Source organism: Somniosus microcephalus, unplaced genomic scaffold (assembly GCF_052327205.1).
Source record: "Somniosus microcephalus isolate GS21.2 unplaced genomic scaffold, FLI_Smic_1.0 unresolved_chr3, whole genome shotgun sequence".
NCBI classification, from domain to species: Eukaryota; Metazoa; Chordata; class Chondrichthyes; order Squaliformes; family Somniosidae; genus Somniosus; species Somniosus microcephalus.
Window position 1 is genome coordinate 19,662,798 of NW_028225181.1, and position 27,401 is coordinate 19,690,198.

Genomic DNA, 27,401 nt, shown 5'->3' on the forward strand with positions numbered 1-27,401 from the left:
CCTAACCTACCAATACAACCATCCATTTACACACAGTCCCTAACCTACCAATACAACCATCCATTTACACACAGTACCTAATCTACCAATACCAACTATTAATTTACACACAGCCCCTAAGATATTGCCACCAACTATCCATTTACACACAGTCCCTAACCTACCAATACCAACCATTCATTTACATACAGTCCCTAACCTATCAATACTAGCCATCTATTTATACACAGTCTCTAACCTATGGACAGCAAATATACATTTACACATAATTACTAAACAATTACAAAAACAAGTCTTGTCCTATGCCACACAATCCCAGAGAGAGAGAGACAGAGACAGAGAGAGAGAGACAGGGAGAGAGAGAGAGACAGAGAGAGAGACAGGGAGAGAGAGAGAAAGAGAGATGGGACAGAGAGAGCGATAGAGACAGAGATAGAGCATGAGACAGTGTGAGAGGCAGAGAGAGAAACACAGAGAGAGAGAGCGAGGGTTGTGAGAGGGAAAGAGTTAACATGCCCATGTGTTCCAAAGGGGTGTTGAGATCTTTTCAGCATTAAACACCATCAGATGGAAAGAGAAGAAAGGGATGCAATGGAGACAGAGAGATAGACAGAAAGAAAGAAATAGACGGCGAAAGAGAGACAGACAGAGAGTGAGAGACGGAGAGAGGCAGCGAGCGTAAGAGAGACAGAGAGAGAGAGACAGAGAGAGACAGAGAGACAGAGAGACACAGAGAGAGACAGACAGAGAGAGAGAGACAGAGATAGTGAATCAGTGATATAGTGAGAGGAAGAGAGACAGAGATAGTCACAGAGAGAGACAGAGAGAGAGACACACAGAGAGAGACAGAGAGAGAGAGACAGAGAGAGAGACAGAGAGAGAGAGACAGAGAGAGTGAATCAGTGATATAGTGAGAGGGAGAGAGACAGAAATAGTCAGAGAGAGAGACAGAGAGAGAGACAGAGAGAAACAGAGAGAGACAGAGAGAGAGAGACAGAGAGAGAGGCAGAGAGAGTGAATCAGTGATATAGTGAGAGGGAGAGAGACAGAGATAGTCAGAGAGAGAGACAGAGAGAGAGACAGAGAGAAACAGAGACAGAGAGAGAGAGACAGAGAGAGTGAATCAGTGATATAGTGAGAGGGAGAGAGACAGAGATAGTCAGAGAGAGAGACAGAGAGAGAGACAGAGAGAAACAGAGTGAGGTGTACAGAGAGGGAGAGAGAGAGACATACACACACATACAGACACACAAACAGAACGACAGACAGACAGACAGAGACCGGGAGTGAGCAGGTGCTGGGGAGCTGCGGTATCTGCCTCCCTCCGCACCACCCCAGTATACTGCTTGAATGGAGATTGAAGGTCCTTGATGTGTTCGGAAGCCGGGAGTCACTGAGCGGCAGCAGGTGGGGTGAGGTGGGGTGGGGTGGTGGGGTGTGTGTGTGGTGAGGGAGGGCTTTGCTTTGCCCTCCCGCCCCCCACCCCCCCCCACCCCACTCCCCTCCCAGAGGTGAGGTGAGTCTGCGACTCACAGCATCTGTTCCAGCAGACTCCTCGCACAGCCCCCCTCATCGAACCGCCCCGCCAGAGTCAGCAATCAAACAGGAGCGACAGCGAGCCGGCCGTCCCCCTGTCTAGTTCCTCTGAGCCAGACAGGATCTCTTGGGTCTGTTCTCCGTAGACAACGGTGCGAGCGGGTGACGGAAAGAGGTGGCAGGGGAGGGGAGGGGGGAAAGAGAGAAAGATTTATTTCGATCCGGGCTCCGTTGAAAGGGGAGCTCGAGGGGAAACGGAAGGGCCAGAGCTGATTTTATTTTACAGGACCGCGTTTAGTTTCTCCGAAGCGATGTAAATATTTAAAGGTGCCTCGGGACTGCGCGAAGACTTTGATTCTCACTCTCTCTCTATCTCGTCTCTTTTCCCAAACGGTAAAACCTATTGTGCGCCCTCCCCTGCTCGATCTCCCCACTGCCCCCAACCCCCCCCTCCGAAGCCTGCTAGCCCTCTCGCCGGAGACGTGTGGGAGGGGGGGAGGGGGTTTGCGAATCGCGCGTCCGTCTCACCTCAGATCCTTCCTCCCCGTCCCACCTCTGGTTTTATTTTATCACCTGTTAAGAAGATCGTAGGCAAGGGGAGAGGAGGGGGGAAGTGGTGGGGCGGGGGGGGGGGGTGGGGGAAATGGGTGCTGCGGTTCGATGACGCCAACAGTCAACAGTCCGGGAGCCCTGGGGGCTTGACTGCGGACCCCATTCGCCCACCCACTCCACCCCCCGCCGACCCACTTCTCCGTACCTCCCTCAGCTGCTCTCCGGTCCTTGTCCACCGCACCCCCACACCCCTTCATCTCTACAAGCCTTGCAACAGACAGAAAACAAACTATGCGCACGAGGACACGGCAAGACAGCCGGTAAGGATTGCGCGTGCGTGTGTATGTGTGTAGGGGAGGGGGTTTATATTTAGACTGATCACCAATGGATTAGGGAGAGGTGGGGGGGTGAATCAGCCCGGGTTCCTGCTCCTGATCCCTGTCCAGTGACCCCTGGGTTAGGGAGGGGGTGAATCAGCCCGGGTTCCTGCTCCTGATCCCTCTCCAGTGACCCCCTGGGTTAGGGAGGGGGTGAATCAGCCCAGGTTCCTGCTCCTGATCCCTGTCCAGTGACCCCTGGGTTAGGGAGGGGGTGAATCAGCCCGGGTTCCTGCTCCTGATCCCTGTCCAGTGACCCCTGGGTTAGGGAGGGGGTGAATCAGCCCGGGTTCCTGCTCCTGATCCCTGTCCAGTGACCCCTGGGTCAGGGAGGGGGTGAATCAGTCCGGGTTTCTGCTCCTGATCCCAGTCCAGTGACCCCTGGGTTAGGGAGGGGGTGAATCAGCCCGGGTTCCTGCTCCTGATCCCTGTCCAGTGACCCCTGGGTCAGGGAGGGGGTGAATCAGTCCGGGTTTCTGCTCCTGATCCCAGTCCAGTGACCCCTGGGTTAGGGAGGGGGTGAATCAGCCCGGGTTCCTGCTCCTGATCCCTGTCCAGTGACCCCTGGGTTAGGGAGGGGGTGAATCAGCCCGGGTTTCTGCTCCTGATCCCTGTCCAGTGACCCCTGGGTTAGGGAGTGGGGTGAATCAGCCCGGGTTCCTGCTCCTGATCCCTGTCCAGTGACCCCTGGGTTAGGGAGGGGGTGAATCAGCCCGGGTTCCTGCTCCTGATCCCTGTCCAGTGACCCCTGGGTTAGGGAGGGGGTGAATCAGCCTGGGTTCCTGCTCCTGATCCCTGCCCAGTGATCCCTGGGTTAGGGAGGGGGTGAATCAGCCCGGGTTCCTGCTCCTGATCCCTGTCCAGTGACCCCTGGGTTAGGGAGGGGGGTGAATCAGCCCGGGTTCCTGCTCCTGATCCCTGTCCAGTGACCCCTGGGTTAGGGAGGGGGTGAATCAGCCCGGGTTCCTGCTCCTGATCCCTGTCCAGTGACCCCTGGGTTAGGGAGGGGGTGAATCAGCCTGGGTTCCTGCTCCTGATCTGCGGAAGGATGTTCTTGCCATGGAAAGAGTGCAGCGGCGATTCACCAGGCTGATACCTGGAATGGCGGGAATGACCTACGAGGAGAGATTGAATAGTTTGGGCTTGTACTCACTGGAGTTTAGAAGATTGAGAGGGGATCTCATCGAAACATATAAAATTATGGCAGGCCTGGACAGGCTGAATTCAGAGAGAATGTTTCCAATGGCAGGGGAGCACAGAACCAGGGGCCACAGTCTAAAAATAGCGGGCAAATCATTTAAAACAGAGATGAGGAAGAATTTCTTCACTCAAAGAGTGGTGAGCCTGTGGAATTCCCTGCCACAGAGGGCTGTGAAGGCTAATTCAATAAATATTTTCAAGAGAGAATTGGATATATTTCTGAAGGCTAAGGGGATTAAGGGTTACGGAGAAAAGGCGGGGACGGGGTACTGAACTGGTAAGATCAGCTATGATCTCAGACGAAGATCAGCCATGATCTCATTGAATGGCGGAGCAGGCTCGAAGGGCCGAATGGCCTACTCCTGTTCCTATCTCTATGTTTCTATGTTTCTATGATCCCTGTCCAGTGACCCCTGGGTTAGGGAGGGGGTGAATCAGCCCGGGTTCCTGCTCCTGATCCCTGCCCAGTGATCCCTGGGTTAGGGAGGGGGTGAATCAGCCCGGGTTCCTGCTCCTGATCCCTGTCCAGTGACCCCTGGGTTAGGGAGGAGGTGAATCAGCCCGGGTTCCTGCTCCTGATCTCTGCCCAGTGACCAATGCTGGAAAATGATGCCTCCTGTCACAGTTGAATAGCCTGCTCTGCCCGAGGGAGGATTGCGAGCAGCTAATCTCCTGTTACGCATCAATAACTGGCCTGACACGGCTCCCAGTGACGGGTGACAGAGCAGACAGCTGTTTGACTGTGGAGGCCGTCACGTTCCCAGCCTAATTAACCGTGGGGAAAAGCGGATCTACATCAATCCCCTCTCCCGAATCACAGCACTGAACCTCTCAGTGTCTTGCTCACACCTATCACTTGGGTTGGGCTGTGGTCAGTGTTTTGCTACCCCACCTCCTATTCTCCCTCCATCTTTGGACGTTGACTCTCCGCACAGGCCGGGGATGGAGCCTGGGCCTTTCTTATTCAGTCTCTAAGATGTTCTTCCTTCTCTTTCAGCAGCGCTGGCCCGAGCCCCGGTCCCCCTCTGCTCCTTTGGCTCCTCCTGGCAATCTGCACGGTCAAGACCGCAGGGGTTGGAGGTCATGAGCGGCGACCGAGAGACCTCCCGAGCAACAGCGGCCGAGCCAGCTTTGGCCTTCGGATGCCAATCGGGGAGGCACCACGACGAATGGGTGACAGGCCGCGGAGAGAGACGGACGGTGAGGCCCCCCGCGGTGGGTTGATGTCGGGGCCTAGCAGGACCAGGCTGTTTGGCAGGGGAAGGCGGCAGGCGGTCAGGGCCTACGTGGGCATGGAATCGTCGACCTCCGCCAACCTGGAGAGGGCCCCGGGCTCTTCTCAGTACCCGTGGGCCATTGTGTGGGGTCCCACGGCCGTGGAAGAAGGCAGCACAGACCCGACCGCCATCGACCCTGGCGCTCCCCATCCCGGGGGCGGCCGCTCCCGTCATGGGCTCGGGACGGCGCAGGCCGAGGATCGCGCCACTCCGGATCAGGAATGGGTCATCCTGGGAGAGACTCCGGCCACTCTCGGACCATTCCTATTCGGGAGGGCAACACAAGGTGAGTTTCCTCTACATTACAATACAGAGCTCCCTCTAGATTACCCCAACAGTGTACCCCCACTTTATACCCAGTGTCAGCATCGAGCACTCCCGGGGCAGTTACAATACAGAGCTCCCTCTACATTACCCTGACAGTGTACCCCCACTTTATACCCAGTGTCAGCATCGAGTGCTCCCGGGGCAGGTGCAATACAGAGCTCCCTCTACATTACCCCAACAGTGTACCCCCACTTTAAAACCAGTGTCAGCATCGAGCGCTCCCGGGGCAGGTACAATACAGAGCACCCTCTACATTACCCTGACAGTGCACCCCCACTTTATACCCAGTGTCAGCATCGAGCACTCCCGGGGCAGGTACAATACAGAGCTCCCTCTACATTACCCTGACAGTGTACCCCCACTTTATACCCAGTGTCAGCATCGAGTGCTCCCGGGGCAGGTACAATACAGAGCTCCCTCTACGTTACCCCAACAGTGTACCCCCACTTTAAAACCAGTGTCAGCATCGAGCGCTCCCGGGGCAGGTACAATACAGAGCTCCCTCTACATTAACCTGACAGTGTACCCCCACTTTATACCCAGTGTCAGCATCGAGCACTCCCGGGGCAGGTACAATACAGAGCTCCCTCTACATTACCCTGACAGTGTACCCCAACTTTATACCCAGTGTCAGCATCGGGCACTCCCAGGGCAGGTACAATACAGAGCTCCCTCTACATTACCCTGACAGTGTACCCCCACTTTATACCCAGTGCCAGCATCGAGCACTCCCGGGGCAGGTACAATACAGAGCTCCCTCTACATTACCCTGACAGTGTACTCCCACTTTATACCCAGTGTCAGCATCGAGCACTCCCGGGGCAGGTACAATACAGAGCTCCCTCTACATGACCCCAACAGTGTACCCCCAATTAATACCCAGTGCCAGCATCGAGCACTCCCGGGGCAGGTACAATACAGAGCTCCCTCTACATTACCCTGACAGTGTACCCCCACTTTATACCCAGTGACAGCATCGAGCACTCCCAGGGCAGGTACAATACAGAGCACTCTCTACATTACCCTGACAGTGTACCCCCACTTTATAACCAGTGTCAGCATTGAGCGCTCCCGGGGCAGGTACTATACAGAGCTCCCCCTACATTACCCTAACAGTGTACCCCCACTTTATACCCAGTGTCAGCATCGAGCGCTCCCGGGGCAGGTACAATACAGAGCTCCCTCTACATTACCCTGACAGTGTACCCCCAATTTATACCCAGTGTCTGCATCGAGCACTCCCAGGGCAGGTATAAAACAGAGCTCCCTCTACATTACCTCAACAGTGTACCCCCACTTTATACCCAGTGTCAGCATTGAGCACTCCCGGGGCAGGTACAATACAGAGCTCCCTCTACATTACCCTGACAGTGTACCCCCACTTTATACCCAGTGTCAGCATCGAGCACTCCCGGGGCAGGTACAATACAGAGCTCCCTCTACATGACCCTGACAGTGTACCCCCACTTTATGCCCAGTGTCAGCATCGAGCACTCCCAGGGCAGGTACAATACAGAGCTCCCTCTACATTACCCTGACAGTGTACCCACACTTTATGCCCAGTGTCAGCATCGAGCACTCCCAGGGCAGGTACAATACAGAGCTCCCTCTACATTACCCTGACAGTGTACCCCCACTTTATACCCAGTGTCAGCATCGAGCGCTCCCAGGGCAGGTACAATACAGAGCTCCCTCTACATTACCCTGACAGTGTACCCCCACTTTATACCCAGTGTCAGCATCAAGCGCTCCCGGGGCAGGTACAATACAGAGCCTCCTCTACATTACTCTGACAGTGTACCCCAACATTATACCCAGTGTCAGCATCGAGTGCTCCCAGGACAGGTGCAAGACAGAGCTCCCTCTACATTACCCTGACAGTGTACCCCCACTTTATACCCAGTGTCAGCATCAAGCACTCCCGGGGCAGGTACAATACAGAGCTCCCTCTACATTACCCTGACAGTGTACCCCCAATTTTTACCCAGTGTCAGCATCGAGCACTCCCAGGGCAGGTAGAATACAGAGCTCCCTCTACATTACCCTGACAGCGTTCCCCCACTTTATAACCAGTGTCAGCATCGAGCGCTCCCAGGGCAGGTACAATACAGAGCTCCCTCTACATTACCCTGACAGTTTACCCCCACTTTATACCCAGTGTCAGCATCGAGCGCTCCTAGGGAAGGTACAATACAGAGCTCCCTCTACATTACCCTGACAGTGTACCCCCACTTTATACCCAGTGTCAGCATCGAGCACTCCCGGGGCAGGTACAATACAGAGCTCCCTCTACATTACCCTGACAGTGTACCCCCACATTTTACCCAGTGTCAGCATCGAGCGCTCCCAGGGCAGGTACAATACAGAGCTCCCTCTACATTACCCCGACAGTGTACCCCCACTTTATACCCAGTGTCAGCATCAAGCACTCCCGGGGCAGGTACAATGCAGAGCTCCCTCTACATTACCCTGATATTGTACCCCCACTTTATACCCAGTGTCAGCATCAAGCACTCCTGGGGCAGGTACAATACAGAGCTCCCTCTACATTACCCTGACAGTGTACCCCCACTTTATACCCAGTGTCAGCATCGAGTGCTCCCAGGACAGGTACAATACAGAGCTCCCTCTACATTACCCTGACAGTGTACCCACACTTTATGCCCAGTGTCAGCATCGAGCACTCCCAGGGCAGGTACAATACAGAGCTCCCTCTACATTACCCTGACAGTGTACCCCCACTTTATACCCAGTGTCAGCATCGAGCGCTCCCAGGGCAGGTACAATACAGAGCTCCCTCTACATTACCCTGACAGTGTACCCCACTTTATACCCAGTGTCAGCATCGAGCACTGCCAGGGCAGGTACAATACAGAGCTCCCTCTACATTACCCTGACAGTGTACGCCCACTTTATACCCAGTGTCAGCATCAAGCGCTCCCGGGGCAGGTACAATACAGAGCCTCCTCTACATTACTCTGACAGTGTACCGCAACTTTATACCCAGTATCAGCATCGAGCGCTCCCAGGACAGGTACAAGACAGAGCTCCCTTTACATTACCCTGACAGTGCACCCCTACTTTATACCCACTGTCAGCATCGAGCACTCCCGGGGCAGGTACAATACAGAGCTCCCTCTACATTACCCTGACAGTGTACCCCCACTTTATACCCAGTGTCAGCATCAAGCACTCCCGGGGCAGGTACAATACAGAGCTCCCTCTACATTACCCTGACAGTGTACCCCCAATTTTTACCCAGTGTCAGCATCGAGCACTCCCAGGGCAGGTAGAATACAGAGCTTCCTCTACATTACCCTGACAGCGTTCCCCCATTTTATACCCAGTGTCAGCATCGAGCGCTCCCAGGGCAGGTACAATAACAGAGCTCCCTCTACATTACCCTGACAGTTTACCCCCACATTATAACCAGTGTCAGCATCGAGCGCTCCCAGGGCAGGTCCAATACAGAGCTCCCTCGACATTACCCTGACAGTTTACCCCCACTTTACACCCAGTGTCAGCATCGAGCGCTCCCAGGGCAGGTACAATACAGAGCTGCCTCTACATTACCCTGACAGTGTACCTCCACTTTATAAGAAGTGTCAGCATCGAGCGCTCCCGGGGCAGGTACAATACAGAGCTCCCTCTACATTACCCTGACAGTGCACCCCCACTTTATACTCAGTGTCAGCATCGAGCACTCCCGGGGCAGGTACAATACAGAGCTCCCTCGACATTACCCTGACAGTTTACCCCCACTTTATACCCAGTGTCAGCATCGAGCGCTCCCGGGGCTGGTACAATACAGAGCTCCCTCTACATTACCCCAACAGTGGACCCCCAATTTATACCCAGTGTCAGCATCGAGCACTCCAGGGGCAGGTACAGTACAGAGCTCCCTCTACTTTACCCCAGCAGTGTACCCCCACTTTATACCCAGTGTCAGCATCGAGCGCTCCCAGGGCAGGTACAATACAGAGCTCTCTCTACATTACCCCAACAGTGTACCCGCAATTTATACCCAGTGTCAGCATCGAGCACTCACGGGGCAGGTACAATACAGATCTCCCTCTACATTACCCTGACAGTGTACCCCCACTTTATACCCAGTGTCAGCATCAAGCACTCCCGGGCAGGTACAATACAGAGCTCCCTCGACATTACCCTGACAGTGCACCCCCACTTTATACCCAGTGTCAGCATCGAGCACTCACGGGGCAGGTACAATACAGATCTCCCTCTACATTACCCTGACAGTGTACACCCACTTTATACCCAGTGTCAGCATCGAGCGCTCCTGGGGCAGGTACAATACAGAGCTCCCTCTACATTACCCTGACAGTGTACCCCCACTTTATACCCAGTGTCAGCATCGAGCGCTCCCGGGGCAGGTACAATACAGAGCTCCCTCTACATTACCCTGACAGTGTACCCTCACTTTATACCCAGTGTCAGCATCGAGCACTCCCGGGGCAGGTACAATACAGAGCTCCCTCTAAATTACCCCAACAGTGTAGCCCCAATTTATACCCAGTGTCAGCATCGAGCACTCCAGGGGCAGGTACAGTACAGAGCTCCCTCTACATTACCCCAACAGTGTATCCCCACTTTATACCCAGTGTCAGAGCCGAGCACTCCCGGGGCAGGTACAATACAGAGCTCCCTCTACATTACCCTAACAGTATACCTCCACTTTATACCCAGTGTCAGCATCGAGCACTCCCGGGGCAGGTACAATACAGAGCTCCCTCTACATTACCCCAACAGCGTACCCCCACTTTATACCCAGTGTCAGCATCGAGCACTCCCAGGGCAGGTACAATACAGAGCTCCCTCTACATTACCCTGACAGTGTACCCCCACTTTATACCCAGTGTCAGCATCGAGCACTCCCAGGGCAGGTACAATACAGAGCTCTCTCTACATTGCCCCAACAGTGTACCCCCAATTTATACCCAGTGTCAGCATCAAGCACTCCAGGGGCAGGTACAGTACAGAGCTCCCTCTACTTTACCCAGCAGTGTACCCCCACTTTATACCCAGTGTCAGCATCGAGCGCTCCCAGGGCAGGAACAATACAGAGCTCTCTCTACATTACCCCAACAGTGTACCCCCAATTTATACCCAGTGTCAGCATCGAGCACTCACGGGGCAGGTACAATACAGAGCTCCCTCTACATTACCCTGACAGTGTACACCCACTTTATACCCAGTGTCAGCATCGAGCGCTCCCGGGGCAGGTACAATACAGAGCTCCCTCTACATTACCCTGACAGTGCACCCCCACTTTATACCCAGTGTCAGCATCGAGCGCTCCCGGGGCAGGTACAATACAGAGCTCCCTCTACATTACCCTGACAGTGTCCCCTCACTTTATACCCAGTGTCAGCATCGAGCACTCCCGGGGCAGGTACAATACAGAGCTCCCTCTACATTACCCCAACAGTGTAGCCCCAATTTATACCCAGTGTCAGCATCGAGCACTCCAGGGGCAGGTACAGTACAGAGCTCCCTCTACATTACCCCAACAGTGTATCCCCACTTTATACCCAGTGTCAGAGCCGAGCACTCCCGGGGCAGGTACATTACAGAGCTCCCTCTACATTACCCTAACAGTATACCTCCACTTTATACCCAGTGTCAGCATCGAGCACTCCCGGGGCAGGTACAATACAGAGCTCCCTCTACATTACCCCAACAGCGTACCCCCACTTTACACCCAGTGTCAGCATCGAGCACTCCCGGGGCAGGTACAACACAGAGCTCCCTCTACATTACCCTGACAGTGTACCCCCACTTTATACCCAGTGTCAGCATCAATCACTCCCGGGGCAGGTACAATACAGAGCTCCCTCTACATTACCCTGACAGTGTACCCCTACTTTTTACCCAGTTTCAGCATCGAGCACTCCCAGGGCAGGTACAATACAGAGCTCCCTCTACATTACCCCGACAGTGTACCCCCACTTTATACCCAGTGTCAGCATCGAGCGCTCCCGGGGCAGGCACAATACAGAGCTCCCTCTACATTACTCTGACAGTGTACCCCCACTTTATACCCAGTGTCAGCATCGAGCGCTCCCGGGGCAGGTACAATACAGAGCTCCCTCTACATTACCCTGACAGTGTACCTCCACTTTATACCCAGTGTCAGGATCGAACACTCCCGGGGCAGGTAAAATACAGAGCTCCCTCTACATTACATTGACAGTGTACCCCCACTTTATGCCCAGTGTCAGGATCGAGCACTCCCGGGGCAGGTACAATACAGAGCTCCCTCTACATTACCCTGACAGTGTACCCCCACTTTATACCCAGTGTCAGCTTCGAGTGCTCTCGGGGCAGGTACAATACAGAGCTCCCTCTACCTTACCCTGACAGTGTACCCCTACTTTATACCCAGTGTCAGCATCGAGCGCTCCCGGGGCAGGTACAATACAGAGCTCCCTCTACATTACCCTGACAGTGTACCCCCACTTTATACCCAGTGTCAGCATCGAGTGCTCCCGGGGCTGGCACAATACAGAGCTCCCTCTACATTACCCTGACAGTGCACCCCCACTTTATACCCAGTGTCAGCATCGAGCGCTCCCGGGGCAGGTACAATACAGAGCTCCCTCTACATTACCCTGACAGTGTACCCCCACTTTATACCCAGTGTCAGCATCGAGCACTCCCGGGGCAGGTACAAGACAGAGCTCCCTCTACATTACCCTGACAGTGTACCCCCACTTTATACCCAGTGTCAGCATTGAGCACTCCCGGGGCAGGTACAATACAGAGCTCCCTCGACATTAACCTGACAGTGTACCCCCACTTTATACCCAGTGTCAGCATCGAGTGCTCCCGGGGCAGGTAGAATACAGAGCTCGCTCTACATTACCCTGAAAGTGTACCCCCACTTTATACCCAGTGTCAGCATCGAGTGCTCCCGGGGCAGGTACAATACAGAGCTCCCTCTACATTACCCTGACAGTGTACCCCCACTTTATACCCAGTGTCAGCATCGACTGCTCCCAGGGCAGGTACAATACAGAGCTCCCTCTACATTACCCTGACAGTGTACCCCCACTTTATACCCAGTGTCAGCATCGAGCGCTCCCGGGGCAGGTACAATACAGAGCTCTCTCTACATGACCCTGACAGTGTACCCCCACTTTATACCCAGTGTCAGCATCGAGCGCTCCCGGGGCAGGTACAATACAGAGCTCTCTCTACATTACCCTGACAGTGTACCCCCACTTTATACCCAGTGTCAGCATCGAGCACTCCCGGGGCAGGTACAATACAGAGCTCCCTCTACATTACCCTGACAGTGTACCCCCACTTTATACCCAGTGTCAGCATTGAGCACTCCCGGGGCAGGTACAATACAGAGCTCCCTCTACATTACCCTGACAGTGTACCCCCATTTTATACCCAGTGTCAGCATCGAGCGCTCCCGGGGCAGGTACAATACAGAGCTCCCTCTACCTTACCCTGACTGTGTACCCCCACTTTATACCCAGTGTCAGCATCGAGCGCTCCCAGGGCAGGTACAATGCAGAGCTCCCTCTACATTACCCCAACAGTGTACCCTCAACTTATACCCAGTGTCTGCATCGAGCACTCCAGGGGCAGGTACAGTACAGAGCTCCCTCTACTTTACCCCAGCAGTGTACCCCAACTTTATACCCAGTGTCAGCATCGAGCGGTCCCAGGGCAGGTACAATACAGAGCTCCCTCTTCATTACCCTGACAGTGTACCCCCACTTTATACCCAGTGTCAGCAGCGAGCACTCCCAGGGCAGGTACAATACAGACCTCCCTCTACATTACCCTGACAGTGCACCCCCACTTTATACCCAGTGTCAGCATCGAGCACTCCCGGGGCAGGTACAATACAGAGCTCCCTCAACATTACAGTGACAGTGTATCGCCACTTTATTCCCAGTGTCAGCATCGAGTGCTCCCGGGACAGGTACAATACAGAGCTCCCTCTACATTACCCTGAGAGTGTACCGCAACTTTATACCCAGTGTCAGCATCGAGCGCTCCCAGGGCAGGTACAATACAGAGTTCTCTCTACATTACCCCAAAAGTGTACCCCCAATTTATACCCAGTGTCAGCATCGAGCACTCCAGGGGCAGGTGCAGTACAGAGCTCCCTCTACTTTACCCCAGCAGTGTACCCCCACTTTATACCCAGTGTCAGCATCGAGTGCTCCCAGGGCAGGTACAATACAGAGCTCTCTCTACATTACCCCAACAGTGTACCCCCAATTTATACCCAGTGTCAGCATCGAGCACTCACGGGGCAGGTACAATACAGAGCTCCCTCGACATTACCCTGACAGTGTACCCCCACTTTATACCCAGTGTCAGCATCAAGCACTCCCGGGCAGGTACAATACAGAGCTCCCTCTACATTACCCTGACAGTGTACACCCACTTTATACCCCGTGTCAGCATCGAGCGCTCCCGGGGCAGGTACAATACAGAGCTCCCTCTACATTACCCTGACAGTGTACCCCCACTTTATACCCAGTGTCAGCATCGAGCGCTCCCGGGGCAGGTACAATACAGAGCTCCCTCTACATTACCCTGACAGTGTACCCTCACTTTATACCCAGTGTCAGCATCGAGCACTCCCGGGGCAGGTACAATACAGAGCTCCCTCTACATTACCCTGAAAGTGTACCCCCACTTTATACCCAGTGTCAGCATCGAGCACTCCAGGGGCAGGTACAGTACAGAGCTCCCTCTACATTACCCCAACAGTGTATCCCCACTTTATACCCAGTGTCAGAGCCGAGCACTCCCGGGGCAGGTACAATACAGAGCTCCCTCTACATTACCCTAACAGTATACCTCCACTTTATGCCCAGTGTCAGCATCGAGCACTCCCGGGGCAGGTACAATACAGAGCTCCCTCTACATTACCCCAACAGCGTACCCCCACTTTATACCCAGTGTCAGCATCGAGCACTCCCAGGGCAGGTACAATACAGGGCTCCCTCTACATTACCCTGATAGTGTACCTCCACTTTATACCCAGTGTGAGCATCAATCACTCCCGGGGCAGGTACAATACAGAGCTCCCTCTACATGACCCTGACAGTGTACCCCTACTTTTTTCCCAGTGTCAGCATCGAGCACTCCCAGGGCAGGTACAATACAGAGCTCCTTGTACATTACCCCGACAGTGTACCCCCACTTTATACCCAGTGTCAGCATCGAGCGCTCCCGGGGCAGGTACAATACAGAGCTCCCTCTACATTACTCTGACAGTGTACCCCCACTTTATACCCAGTGTCAGCATCGAGCGCTCCCGGGGCAGTTACAATACAGAGCTCCCTCTACATCACACTGACAGTGTACCTCCACTTTATACCCAGTGTCAGGATCGAACACTCCCGGGGCAGGTAAAATACAGAGCTCCCTCTACATTACATTGACAGTGTACCCCCACTTTATACCCAGTGTCAGCATCGAGCACTCCCGGGGCAGGTACAATACAGAGCTCCCTGTACATTACCCTGACAGTGTACCCCCACTTTATACCCAGTGTCAGCATCGAGTGCTCCCGGGGCAGGTACAATACAGGGCTCCCTCTACATTACACTGACAGTGTACCCCCACTTTATACCCAGTGTCAGGATCGAGCACTCACGGGGCAGGTAAAATACAGAGCTCCCTCTGCATTACCCTGACTGTGTACCCCACTTTATACCCAGTGTCAGCATCGAGTGCTCCCGGGGCTGGTACAATACAGAGCTCCCTCTACATTACCCTGACAGTGTACCCCCACTTTATACCCAGTGTCAGCATCGAGTGCTCCCGGGGCAGGTACAATACAGAGCTCCCTCTACATTACCCTGACAGTGTAGCCCCACTTTATTCCCAGTGTCAGCATCGAGTACTCCCAGGGCAGGTACAATACAGAGCTCCCTCTACATTACCCCGACAGTGTACCCCCACTTTATACCCAGTGTCAGCATCGAGCGCTCCCGGGACAGGTGCAATACAGAGCTCCCTCTACATTATCCTGACAGTGTACCCCCACTTTATACCCAGTGTCAGCATTGAGCACTCCCGGGGCAGGTACAATACAGAGCTCCCTCTACATTACCCTGACAGTGTACACCCACTTTATACCCAGTGTCAGGATCGAGCACTCCCAGGGCAGGTACATTACAGAGCTCCCTCTACATTACCCTGACAGTGTACCCCCACTTTATACCCAGTGGCAGCCTCGAGCACTCCCGGGGCTGGTACAATACAGAGCTCCCTCGACATTACCCTGACACTGTACCCCCACTTTATACCCAGTGTCAGCATCGAGCACTCCCGGGGCAGGTTCAATACAGAGCTCCCTCTACATTACACTGACAGTGTAGCGCCACTTTATTCCCAGTGTCAGCATCGAGTGCTCCCGGGACAGGTACAATACAGAGCTCCCTCTACATTACCCTGACAGTGTACCGCAACTTTATACCCAGTGTCAGCATCGAGCGCTCCCAGGGCAGGTTCAATACAGAGCTCCCTCTACATAACCCTGACAGTGTGCCCCCACTTTATACCCAGTGTCAGCAGCGAGTGCTCCCGGAGTAGGTACACTACAGAGCTCCCTCTACATTACCCTGATAGTGTACCCCGACTTTATACCCAGTGTCAGCATCGAGCACTCCCGGTCAGGTACAATACAGAGCTCCCTCTACATTACCCCGACAGTGTACCCCCACTTTATACCCAGTGTCAGCATCGAGCACTCCCGGGGCAGGTACAATACAGAGCTCCCTCTACATTACCCTGACAGTGTACCCCCACTTTATACCGATTGTCAGCATCGAGCACTCCCGGGGCAGGTTCAATACAGAGCTCCCTTTACTTTACCCCGACAGTGTACCCCCACTTTATACCCAGTGTCAGCATCGAGCACTCCTGGGGCAGGTACAATACAGAGCTCCCTCGACATTACCCTGACAGTGTACCCCGACTTTATACCCAGTGTCAGCATCGAGCACTCCCGGGCAGGTACAATACAGAGCTCCCTCTGCATTACCCTGAGAGTGTACCCCCACTTTATACCCAGTGTCAGCAGCGAGTGCTCCCGGAGTAGGTACACTACAGAGCTCCCTCTACATTACCCTGATAGTGTACCCCCACTTTATACCCAGTGTCAGCATCGAGCGCTCCCAGGGCAAGTACAATACAGAGCTCCCTCTACATTACCCTGACAGTGTACCCCCACTTTATACCCAGTGTCAGCATCGAGCACTCCCGGGGCAGGTACAATACAGAGCTCCCTCTACCTTACCCTGAGAGTGTACCCCCACTTTAAACCCAGTGTCAGCATCGAGCACTCCCGGGGCAGGTACAATACAGAGCTCCCTCTACATTACCCCGACAGTGTACCCCCACTTTATACCCAGTGTCAGCATCGAGCAATCCCGGGGCAGGTACAATACAGAGCTCCCTCTACATTGCCCTGACAGTGCACCCCCACTTTATACCCAGTGTAAGCATCGAGTGCTCCCGGGGCAGGTACAATACAGAGCTCCCTCTACATTACCCTGACAGTGTACTCCCACTTTATACCCAGTGTCAGCATCGAGCACTCCCGGGGCAGGTACAATACAGAGCTCCCTCTACATTACCCTGACAGTGTACCCCCATTTTATACCCAGTGTCAGCATCGAGCACTCCCGGTGCAGGTACAATACAGAGCTCCCTTTACATTACCCTGACAGTGTACCCCCACTTTATACCCAGTGTCAGCATCGAGCACTCCCGGGGCAGGTACAATACAGAGCTCCCTCTACATTTCCCCGACAGTGTACCCCGACCTTATACCCAGCGCCAGCATCGAGCAATCCCGGGGCAGGTACAATACAGAGCTCCCTCTACCTTACCCCGACAGTGTACCCCCACTTTATACCCAGTGTCAGCATCGAGCAATCCCGGGGCAGGTACAATACAGGTCTCCCTCTACATTAACCTAACAGTATACCCCCACTTTATACCCAGTGTCAGCATCGAGCACTCCCGGGGCAGGTACAATCCAGAGCTCCGTCTACATTAGCCCAACAGTGTACCCCCACTTTATACCCAGTGTCAGCATCGAGCACTCCCAGGGCAGGTACAATACAGAGCTCCCTCTACATTACCCTGATAGTGTACCCCACTTTATACCCAGTGTCAGCATCGAGCACTTCCGGATTAGGTACAACACAGAGCTCCCTCCACATTGCCCTGACAGTGTACCCCCACTTTATGCCCAGTGTCAGCATCGAGCGCTCCCACGGCAGGTACAACACAGAGCTACCTCTACATTACCCTGACAGTGTACCCCCACTTTATACCCAGTGTCAGCATCGAGCACTCCCGGGGCAGGTACAATACAGAGCTCCCTCTACATTACCCTGACAGTGTACCCCCACTTTATACCCAGTGCCAGTATCGAGCGCTCCCAGGGCAGGTACAATACAGAGCTCCCTCTACATTACCCTGGCAGTGTACCCCCACTTTATACCCATTGTCAGCATCGAGTGCTCCCGGGGCAGGTACAATACAGAGCTCCCTCTACATTACCCTGACAGTGTACCCCCACTTTATACCCAGTGTCAGCATCGAGCACTCCCGGGGCAGGTACAATACAGAGCTCCCTCTACATTACCCTGAAAGTGTCCCCCCACTTTATACCCAGTGTCAGCATCGAGCACTCCCGGGGCAGGTACAATACAGAGCTCCCTCTACATTACCCTGAAAGTGTCCCCCCACTTTATACCCAGTGTCAGCATCGAGCACTCCCGGGGCAGGTACAATACAGAGCTCCCTCTACATTACCCTGACAGTGTACCCCGACTTAATACCCAGTGTCAACATCGAGCGCTCCCGGGGCAGGTACAATACAGAGCTCCCTCTACATTACCCCAACAGTGTACACCCAATTTATACCAGTGTCAGCATCGACTGCTCCCGGGGCAGGTACCATACAGAGCTCCCTCTACATTACCCTGAAAGTGTACCCCCACTTTATACCCAGTGTCAGCATCGAGCACTCTCGGGGCAGGTACAATACAGAGCTCCCTCTACATTACCCTGACAGTGTACCCCCACTTTATACCCAGTGTCAGCATCGAGCACTCCCAGGGGCAGGTACAGTACAGAGCTCCTTCTACATTACCCTGACAGCGTTCCCCCACTTTATACCCAGTGTCAGCATCGAACGCTCCCGGGGCAGGTACAATACAGACCTCCCTCTACATTACCCCGACAGTGTACCCCCACTTTATACCCAGTGTCAGCATCGAGTGCTCCCGGGGCAGGTACAATACAGAGCTCCCTCTACATTTGCCTGACAGTGTACCCCCACTTTATTCCCAGTGTCAGCATCGAGTGCTCCCGGGACAGGTAAAATACAGAGCTCCCTCTACATTACCCTGACAGTGTACCCCAACTTTATACCCAGTGTCAGCATCGAGCGCTCCCAGGGCAGGTACAATACAGAGCTCCTTCAACATTACCCTGACAGTGTACCCCCACTTTATACCCAGTGTCAGCATCGAGCACTCCCGGGGCAGGTACAATACAGAGCTCCCTCTACATTACCCTGACAGTGTACCCCAACTTTATACCCAGTGTCAGCATCGAGCGCTCCCGGGGCAGGTACAATACAGAGCTCCCTCTACATTACCCTGACAGTGTGCCCCCACTTTATACCCAGTGTCAGCATCGAGTGGTCCCGGGGCAGGTACAATACAGAGCTCCCTCTACATTACCCTGACAGTGTACCCCCACTTTATACCCAGTGTCAGCATCGAGCGCTCCCGGGGAAGGTACAATACAGAGCTCCCTCTACATTACCCTGACAGTGTACCCCCACTTTATACCCAGTGTCAGCATTGAGGACTCCCGGGACATGTACAATACAGAGCTCCCTCTACATTACCCTGACAGTGTACCCCCACTTTATACCCAGTGTCAGCATCGAGTGCTCCCGGGGCAGGTACAATACAGAGCTCGCTCTACATTACCCTGAAAGTGTACGTCCACTTTATACCCAGTGTCAGCATCGAGTGCTCCCGGGGCAGGTACAATACAGAGCTCCCTCTACATTACCCTGACAGTGTACCCCCACTTTATACCCAGTGTCAGCATCGAGCGCTCCCAGGGCAGGTACAATACAGAGCTCCCACTATATTACCCTGACAGTGTACCCCCACTTTATACCCAGTGACAGCATCGAGCAGTCCCGGGGCAGGTGCAATATAGAGCTCCCTCGACATTGCCTTGACAGTGTACCCCCACTTTATACGCAGTGTCAGCATCGAGCACTCCCGGGCAGGTACAATACAGACCTCCCTCTTCATTACCCTGACAGTGTACCCCCACTTTATACCCAGTGTCAGCATCGAGTGCTCCCGGAGTAGGTACAATACAGAGCTCCCTCTACATTACCCTGACAGTGTACCCCCACTTTATACCCAGTGTCAGCATCGAGCACTCCTGGGGCAGGTAGAATACAGAGCTCCCTTTACATTACACTGACAGTGTCCCCCCACTTTATACCCAGTGTCAGCATCGAGCACTCCCGGGGCAGGTACAATACAGAGCTCCCTCTGCATTACCCTAACAGTGTACCCCCACTTTATACCCAGTGTCAGCATCGAGCATGCCAGGGCAGGTACAATACAGAGCTCCCTCTACATTACCCCGACAGTGTACCCCCACTTTATACCCAGTGTCAGCACCGAGCACTCCCGGGGCAGGTACAATACAGAGATCCCTCTACATTACCCTAACAGTACACCCCCACTTTATACCCAGTGTCAGCATCGAGCACTCCCGGGGCAGGTACAATACAGAGCTCCCTCTACATTACCCCAACAGTGTACCCCCACTTTATACCCAGTGTCAGCATCGAGCGCTCCCGGGGCAGGTACAATACAGAGCTCCCTCTACATTACCCTGACAGTGTACCCCGTCTTTATACCCAGTGTCAGCATCGAGCACTCCCGGTCAGGCACAATACAGAGCTCCCTCTACATTACCCCGACAGTGTACCCCCACTTTATACCCAGTGTCAGCATTGAGCACTCCCGGGGCAGGTACAATACAGAGCTCCCTTTACTTTACCCCGACAGTGTACCCCCACTTTATACCCAGTGTCAGCATCGAGCACTCCTGGGGCAGGTACAATACAGAGCTCCCTCTACATTACACTGACAGTGTACCCCGACTTTATACCCAGTGTCAGCATCGAGCACTCCCGGGCAGGTACAATACAGAGCTCCCTCTGCATTACCCTGAGAGTGTGCCCCCACTTTATACCCAGTGTCAGCAGCGAGTGCTCCCGGAGTAGGTACACTACAGAGCTCCCTCTACATTACCCTGATAGTGTACCCCCACTTTATACCCAGTGTCAGCATCGAGCGCTCCCAGGGCAGGTACAATACAGAGCTCCCTCTACATTACCCTGACAGTGTACCCGCACTTTATACCCAGTGTCAGCATCGAGCACTCCCGGGGCAGGTACAATACAGAGCTCCCTCTACCTTACCCTGAGAGTGTACCCCCACTTTAAACCCAGTGTCAGCATTGAGCACTCCCGGGGCAGGTACAATACAGAGCTCCCTTTACATTACCCTGACAGTGTACCCCCACTTTATACCCAGTGTCAGCATCGAGCACTCCCGGGGCAGGTACAATACAGAGCTCCATCTTCCTTACCCTGACAGTGTACCCCCACTTTATACCCAGTGTCAGCATCGAGCGCTCCCGGGGCAGGTACAATACAGAGCTCCCTCTACATTACCCTGACAGTGTACCCCCACTTTATACCCAGTGTCAGCATCGAGCAATTCCGGGGCACGTACAATACAGAGCTCCCTCTACATTGCCCTGACAGTGCATCCCCACTTCATAACCAGTGTCAGCATCGAGTGCTCCCGGGGCAGGTACAATACAGAGCTCCCTCTACATTACCCTGACAGTGTACCCCCACTTTATACCCAGTGTCAGCATCGAGCACTCCCGGGGCAGGTACAATACAGAGCTCCCTCTACATTACCCTGACAGTGTACTCCCACTTTATACCCAGTGTCAACATCGAGCACTCCCGGGGCAGGTACAATACAGAGCTCCCTCTACATTACCCTGACAGTGTACCCCCATTTTATACCCAGTGTCAGCATCGAGCACTCCCGGTGCAGGTACAATACAGAGCTCCCTTTACATTACCCTGACAGTGTACCCCCACTTTATACCCAGTGTCAGCATCGAGCACGCCGGGGCAGGTACAATACAGAGCTCCCTCTACATTACCCCGACAGTGTACCCCCACTTTATACCCAGTGTCAGCATCGAGCACGCCGGGGCAGATACAATGCAGAGCTCCCTCTACATTACCCCGACAGTGTACCCCCACTTTATACCCAGTGTCAGCATCGAGCACTCCCAGGGCAGGTACAATACAGAGCTCCCTCTACATTACCCTGACAGTGTACCCCGACCTTATACCCAGCGTCAGCATCGAGCACTCCCGGGGCAGGTACAATACAGAGCTCCCTCTACCTTACCCTGATAGTGTACCCCCACTTTATACCCAGTGTCAGCATCGAGCACTCCCGGGGCAGGTACAATACAGAGCTCTCTCTACATTATCCTGACAGTGTACCCCCACTTTATACCCAGTGTCAGCATCGAGCACTCCCGGGGCAGGTACAATACAGAACTCCCTCTACATTACCCTGACAGTGTACCCCAACTTTATACCCAGTGTCAGCATCGAGCACTCCCGGGTCAGGTACAATACAGAGCTCCCTCTACATTACCCTGACAGTGTACCCCCACTTTATACCCAGTGTCAGCATCGAGCACTCCCGGATTAGGTACAATACAGAGCTCCCTCCACATTACCCTGACAGTGCACCCCAACTTTATACCCAGTGTCAGCATCGAGCACTCCCGGGTCAGGTACAATACAGAGCTCCCTCTACATTACCCTGACAGTGTACCCCAACTTTATACCCAGTGTCAGCATCGAGCACTCCCGGGTCAGGTACAATACAGAGCTCCCTCTACATTACCCTGACAGTGTACCCCCACTTTATACCCAGTGTCAGCATCGAGCACTCCCGGATTAGGTACAATACAGAGCTCCCTCCACATTACCCTGACAGTGTACCCCCACTTTATGCCCAGTGTCAGCATCGAGCGCTCCCAGGGCAGGTACAATACAGAGCTACCTCTACATTACCCTGACAATGTACCCCCACTTTATACCCAGTGTCAGCATCGAGTGCTCCCGGATTACGTACAATACAGAGCTCCCTCTACATTACCCTGACAGTGTACCCCCACTTTATACCCAGTGTCAGCATCGAGCACTCCCGGGGCAGGTACAATACAGAGCTCCCTCTACATTACCCTGAACGTGTACCCCCACTTTATACCCAGTGTCAGCATCGAGCACTCCAGGGGCAGGTACAGTACAGAGCTCCCTCTACATTACGCTGACAGTGTACCCCCACTTAATACCCAGTGTCAACATCGAGCGCTCCTGGGGCAGGTACAATACAGAGCTCCCTCTACATTACCCCAACAGTGTACCCCCAATTTATACCAGTGTCAGCATCGAGTGCTCCCGGGGCAGGTACAATACAGAGCTCCCTCTACATTACCCTGAAAGTGTACCCCCACTTTATACCCTGTGTCAGCATCGAGCACTCCCGGGGCAGGTACAATACAGAGCTCTCTCTACATCACCCTGACAGTGTACCCCCACTTTATACCCAGTGTCAGCATCGAGCACTCCAGGGGCAGATACAGTACAGAGCTCCCTCTACATTACCCTGACAGCGTTCCCCCACTTTATACCCAGTGTCAGCATCGAGCATTCCCAGGGCAGGTACAATACAGAGCTCCCTCTACATTACCCTGACAGTGTACCCCCACTTTATACCCAGTGTCAGCATCGAGCGCTCCCGGGGCAGGTACAATACAGAGCTCCCTCTACATTACCCTGACAGTGTACCCCCACTTTATACCCAGTGTCAGCATTGAGCACTCCCGGGACATGTACAATACAGAGCTCCCTCTACATTACCCTGACAGTGTACCCCCACTTTATACCCAGTGTCAGCATCGAGCACTCCCGGGGCAGGTACAATACAGAGCTCGCTCTACATTACCCTGAAAGTGTACGTCCACTTTATACCCAGTGTCAGCATCGAGTGCTCCCGGGGCAGGTACAATACAGAGCTCCCTCTACATTACCCTGACAGTGTACCCCCACTTTATACCCAGTGTCAGCATCGAGCGCTCCCGGGGCAGGTACAATACAGAGCTCCCTCTACCTTACCCTGACTGTGTACCCCCACTTTATACCCAGTGTCAGCATCGAGCGCTCCCAGGGCAGGTACAATACAGAGCTCCCTCTACATTACCCCAACAGTGTACCCCCAACTTATGCCCAGTGTCTGCATCGAGCACTCCAGGGGCAGGTACAGTACAGAGCTCCCTCTACTTTACCCCAGCAGTGTACCCCAACTTTATACCCAGTGTAAGCATCGAGCGCTCCCAGGGCAGGTACAATACAGAGCTCCCTCTTCATTACCCTGACAGTGTACCCCCACTTTATACCCAGTGTCAGCAGCGAGCACGCCGGGGCAGGTGCAATACAGAGCTCCCTCTACATTACCCCGACAGTGCACCCCCACTTTATACCCAGTGTCAGCACCAAGCACTCCCAGGGCAGTTACAATACAGAGCTCCCTCTACATTACCCTGACAGTGCACCCCCACTTTATACCCAGTGTCAGCATCGAGCACTCCCGGGGCAGGTACAATACAGAGCTCCCTCTGCATTACACTGACAGTGTATCGCCACTTTATTCCCAGTGTCAGCATCGAGTGCTCCCGGGACAGGTACAATACAGAGCTCCCTCTACATTACCCTGACAGTGTACCGCAACTTTATACCCAGTGTCAGCATCGAGCGCTCCCAGGGCAGGTACAATACAGAGCTCCCTCTACATTACCCTAACAGTGTACCCCCACTTTATACCCAGTGTCAGCATCGAGCATGCCAGGGCAGGTACAATACAGAGCTCCCTCTACATTACCCCGACAGTGTACCCCCACTTTATACCCAGTGTCAGCACCGAGCACTCCCGGGGCAGGTACAATACAGAGATCCCTCTACATTACCCTAACAGTACACCCCCACTTTATACCCAGTGTCAGCATCGAGCACTCCCGGGGCAGGTAAAATACAGAGCTCCCTCTACATTACCCTGATAGTGTACCCCCACTTTATAACCAGTGTCAGCATCAATCACTCCCGGGGCAGGTACAATACAGAACTCCCTCTACATTACCCTGACAGTGCACCCCCACTTTTTACCCAGTGCCAGCATCGAGCACTCCCAGGGCAGGTACAAGACAGAGCTCCCTGTACATTACCCCGAGAGTGTACCCCCAATTTATACCCAGTGTCAGCATTGAGCGCTCCCGGGGCAGGTACAATACTGAGCTCTCTCTTCATTACTCTGACAGTGTACCCCCACTTTATACCCAGTGTCAGCATCGAGCTCTCCCAGGGCAGGTACAATACAGAGCTCCCTCTACATTACCCTGACAGTGTACCCCCACATTTTACCCAGTGTCAGCATCGAGCACTCCCAGGGCAGGTACAATACAGAGCTCCCTCTACATTACCCTGACAGTGTACCCCCACATTTTACCCAGTGTCAGCATCGAGCACTCCCAGGGCAGGTACAATACAGAGCTCCCTCTACATTACCCTGACAGTGTACCCCCACATTTTACCCAGTGTCAGCATCGAGCACTCCCGGGGCAGGTACAATACAGAGCTCCCTCTACATTACCCTGACAGTGTACCCCCACTTTATACCCAGTGTCAGCATTGAGCGCTCCCGGGGCAGGTACAATACAGAGCTCCCTATACATTACCCTGACAGTGTACCCCCACTTTATACCCAGTGTCAGCATCGAGCGCTCCCGGGGCAGGTACAATACAGAGCTCTCTCTTCATTACCCTGACAGTGTACCCCCACTTTATACCCAGTGTCAGCATCGAGCGCTCCCAGGGCAGGTACAATACAGAGCTCCCTCTACATTACCCCAACAGTGCACCCCCAACTTATTCCCAGTGTCTGCATCGAGCACTCCAGGGGCAGGTACAATACAGAGCTCCCTCTACATTACCCTGACAGCGTACCCCCACTTTATACCCAGTGTCAGCATCGAGCACTCCCGGGGCAGGTACAATACAGAGCTCCCTCTACATTACCCTGACAGTGTACCCCCACTTTATACCCAGTGTCAGCATCGAGTGCTCCTGGGGCAGGTACAATACAGAGCTCCCTCTACATTACCCTGACAGTGTACCCCCACTTTATACCCAGTGTCAGCATCGAGCACTCCCAGGGCAGGTACAATACAGAGCTCCCTCTACATTACCCTGACAGTGTACCCCCACTTTATACCCAGTGTCAGCATCGAGCACTCCCGGGGCAGGTACAATACAGAGCTCCCTCTACATTACCCTGACAGTGTACCCCCACTTTATACCCAGTGTCAGCATCGAGCACTCCCGGGGCAGGTACAATACAGAGCTCCCTCTACATTACCCTGACAGTGTACCCCCACTTTATACCCAGTGTCAGCATCGAGTGCTCCCGGGGCGTGTACAATACAGACCTCCCTCTACATTACCTTGACAGCGTACCCCCACTTTATACCCAGTGTCAGCATCGAGCGCTCCCAGGGCAGGTACAATACAGAGCTCCCTCTACATTACCCCGACAGTGTACCCCCACTTTATACCCAGTGTCAGCATCGAGCACTCCAGGGGCAGGTACAATACAGAGCTCCCTCTACATTACCCTGACAGCGTACCCCCACTTTATACCCAGTGTCAGCATCGAGCACTCCCGGGGCAGGTACAATACAGAGCTCCCTCTACATTACCCTGACAGTGTACCCCCACTTTATACCCAGTGTCAGCATCGAGTGCTCCTGGGGCAGGTACAATACAGAGCTCCCTCTACATTACCCTGACAGTGTACCCCCACTTTATACCCAGTGTCAGCATCGAGCACTCCCAGGGCAGGTACAATACAGAGCTCCCTCTACATTACCCTGACAGTGTACCCCCACTTTATACCCAGTGTCAGCATCGAGCACTCCCGGGGCAGGTACAATACAGAGCTCCCTCTACATTACCCTGACAGTGTACCCCCACTTTATACCCAGTGTCAGCATCGAGCACTCCCGGGGCAGGTACAATACAGAGCTCCCTCTACATTACCCTGACAGTGTACCCCCACTTTATACCCAGTGTCAGCATCGAGTGCTCCCGGGGCGTGTACAATACAGACCTCCCTCTACATTACCTTGACAGCGTACCCCCACTTTATACCCAGTGTCAGCATCGAGCGCTCCCAGGGCAGGTACAATACAGAGCTCCCTCTACATTACCCCAACAGTGCACCCCCAACTTATTCCCAGTGTCTGCATCGAGCACTCCAGGGGCAGGTACAGTACAGAGCTCCCTCTACTTTACCCCAGCAGTGTACCCCAACTTTATACCCAGTGTAAGCATCGAGCGCTCCCAGGGCAGGTACAATACAGATCTCCATCTTCATTACCCTGACAGTGTACCCCCACTTTATACCCAGTGTCAGCAGCGAGCACGCCGGGGCAGGTACAATACAGGGCTCCCTCTACATTACCCCGACAGTGTACCCCCACTTTATACCCAGTGTCAGCACCAAGCACTCCCAGTGCAGGTACAATACAGAGCTCCCTCTACATTACCCTGACAGCGCACCCCCACTTTATACCCAGTGTCAGCACCGAGCACTCCCGGGGCAGGTACAATACAGAGCTCCCTCTACATTACACTGACAGTGTATCGCCACTTTATTCCCAGTGTCAGCATCGAGTGCTCCCGGGACAGGTACAATACAGAGCTCCCTCTACATTTCCCTGACAGTGTGCCCCCACTTTATACCCAGTGTCAGCATTGAGCACTCCCGGGACATGTACAATTAAGAGCTCCCTCTACATTACCCCAACAGTGTACCCCCAATTTATACCCAGTGTCAGCATCGAGCTC

General features: G+C 53.9%; 1 protein-coding gene across 2 annotated transcripts in view; it reads left to right on the plus strand.

Annotated features, from left to right (window-relative positions):
• Nucleotides 1-2,236: 2,236 nt before the first annotated feature.
• pianp (PILR alpha associated neural protein) overlaps nt 2,237-27,401 on the plus strand; it is a 64,219-nt gene continuing 39,054 nt past the window's right edge. Inside the window, exons 1-2 of one of the 2 annotated variants that reach the window (XM_085976529.1) lie at nt 2,237-2,408; nt 4,663-5,228. In XM_085976529.1, the coding sequence (XP_085832655.1) occupies nt 2,380-2,408; nt 4,663-5,228 (595 nt within the window). In that variant the 5' untranslated portion in view covers nt 2,237-2,379. The remainder of the gene's footprint in view (nt 2,409-4,662; nt 5,229-27,401) is intronic. The other variant, XM_085976530.1, reaches the window with a different exon arrangement.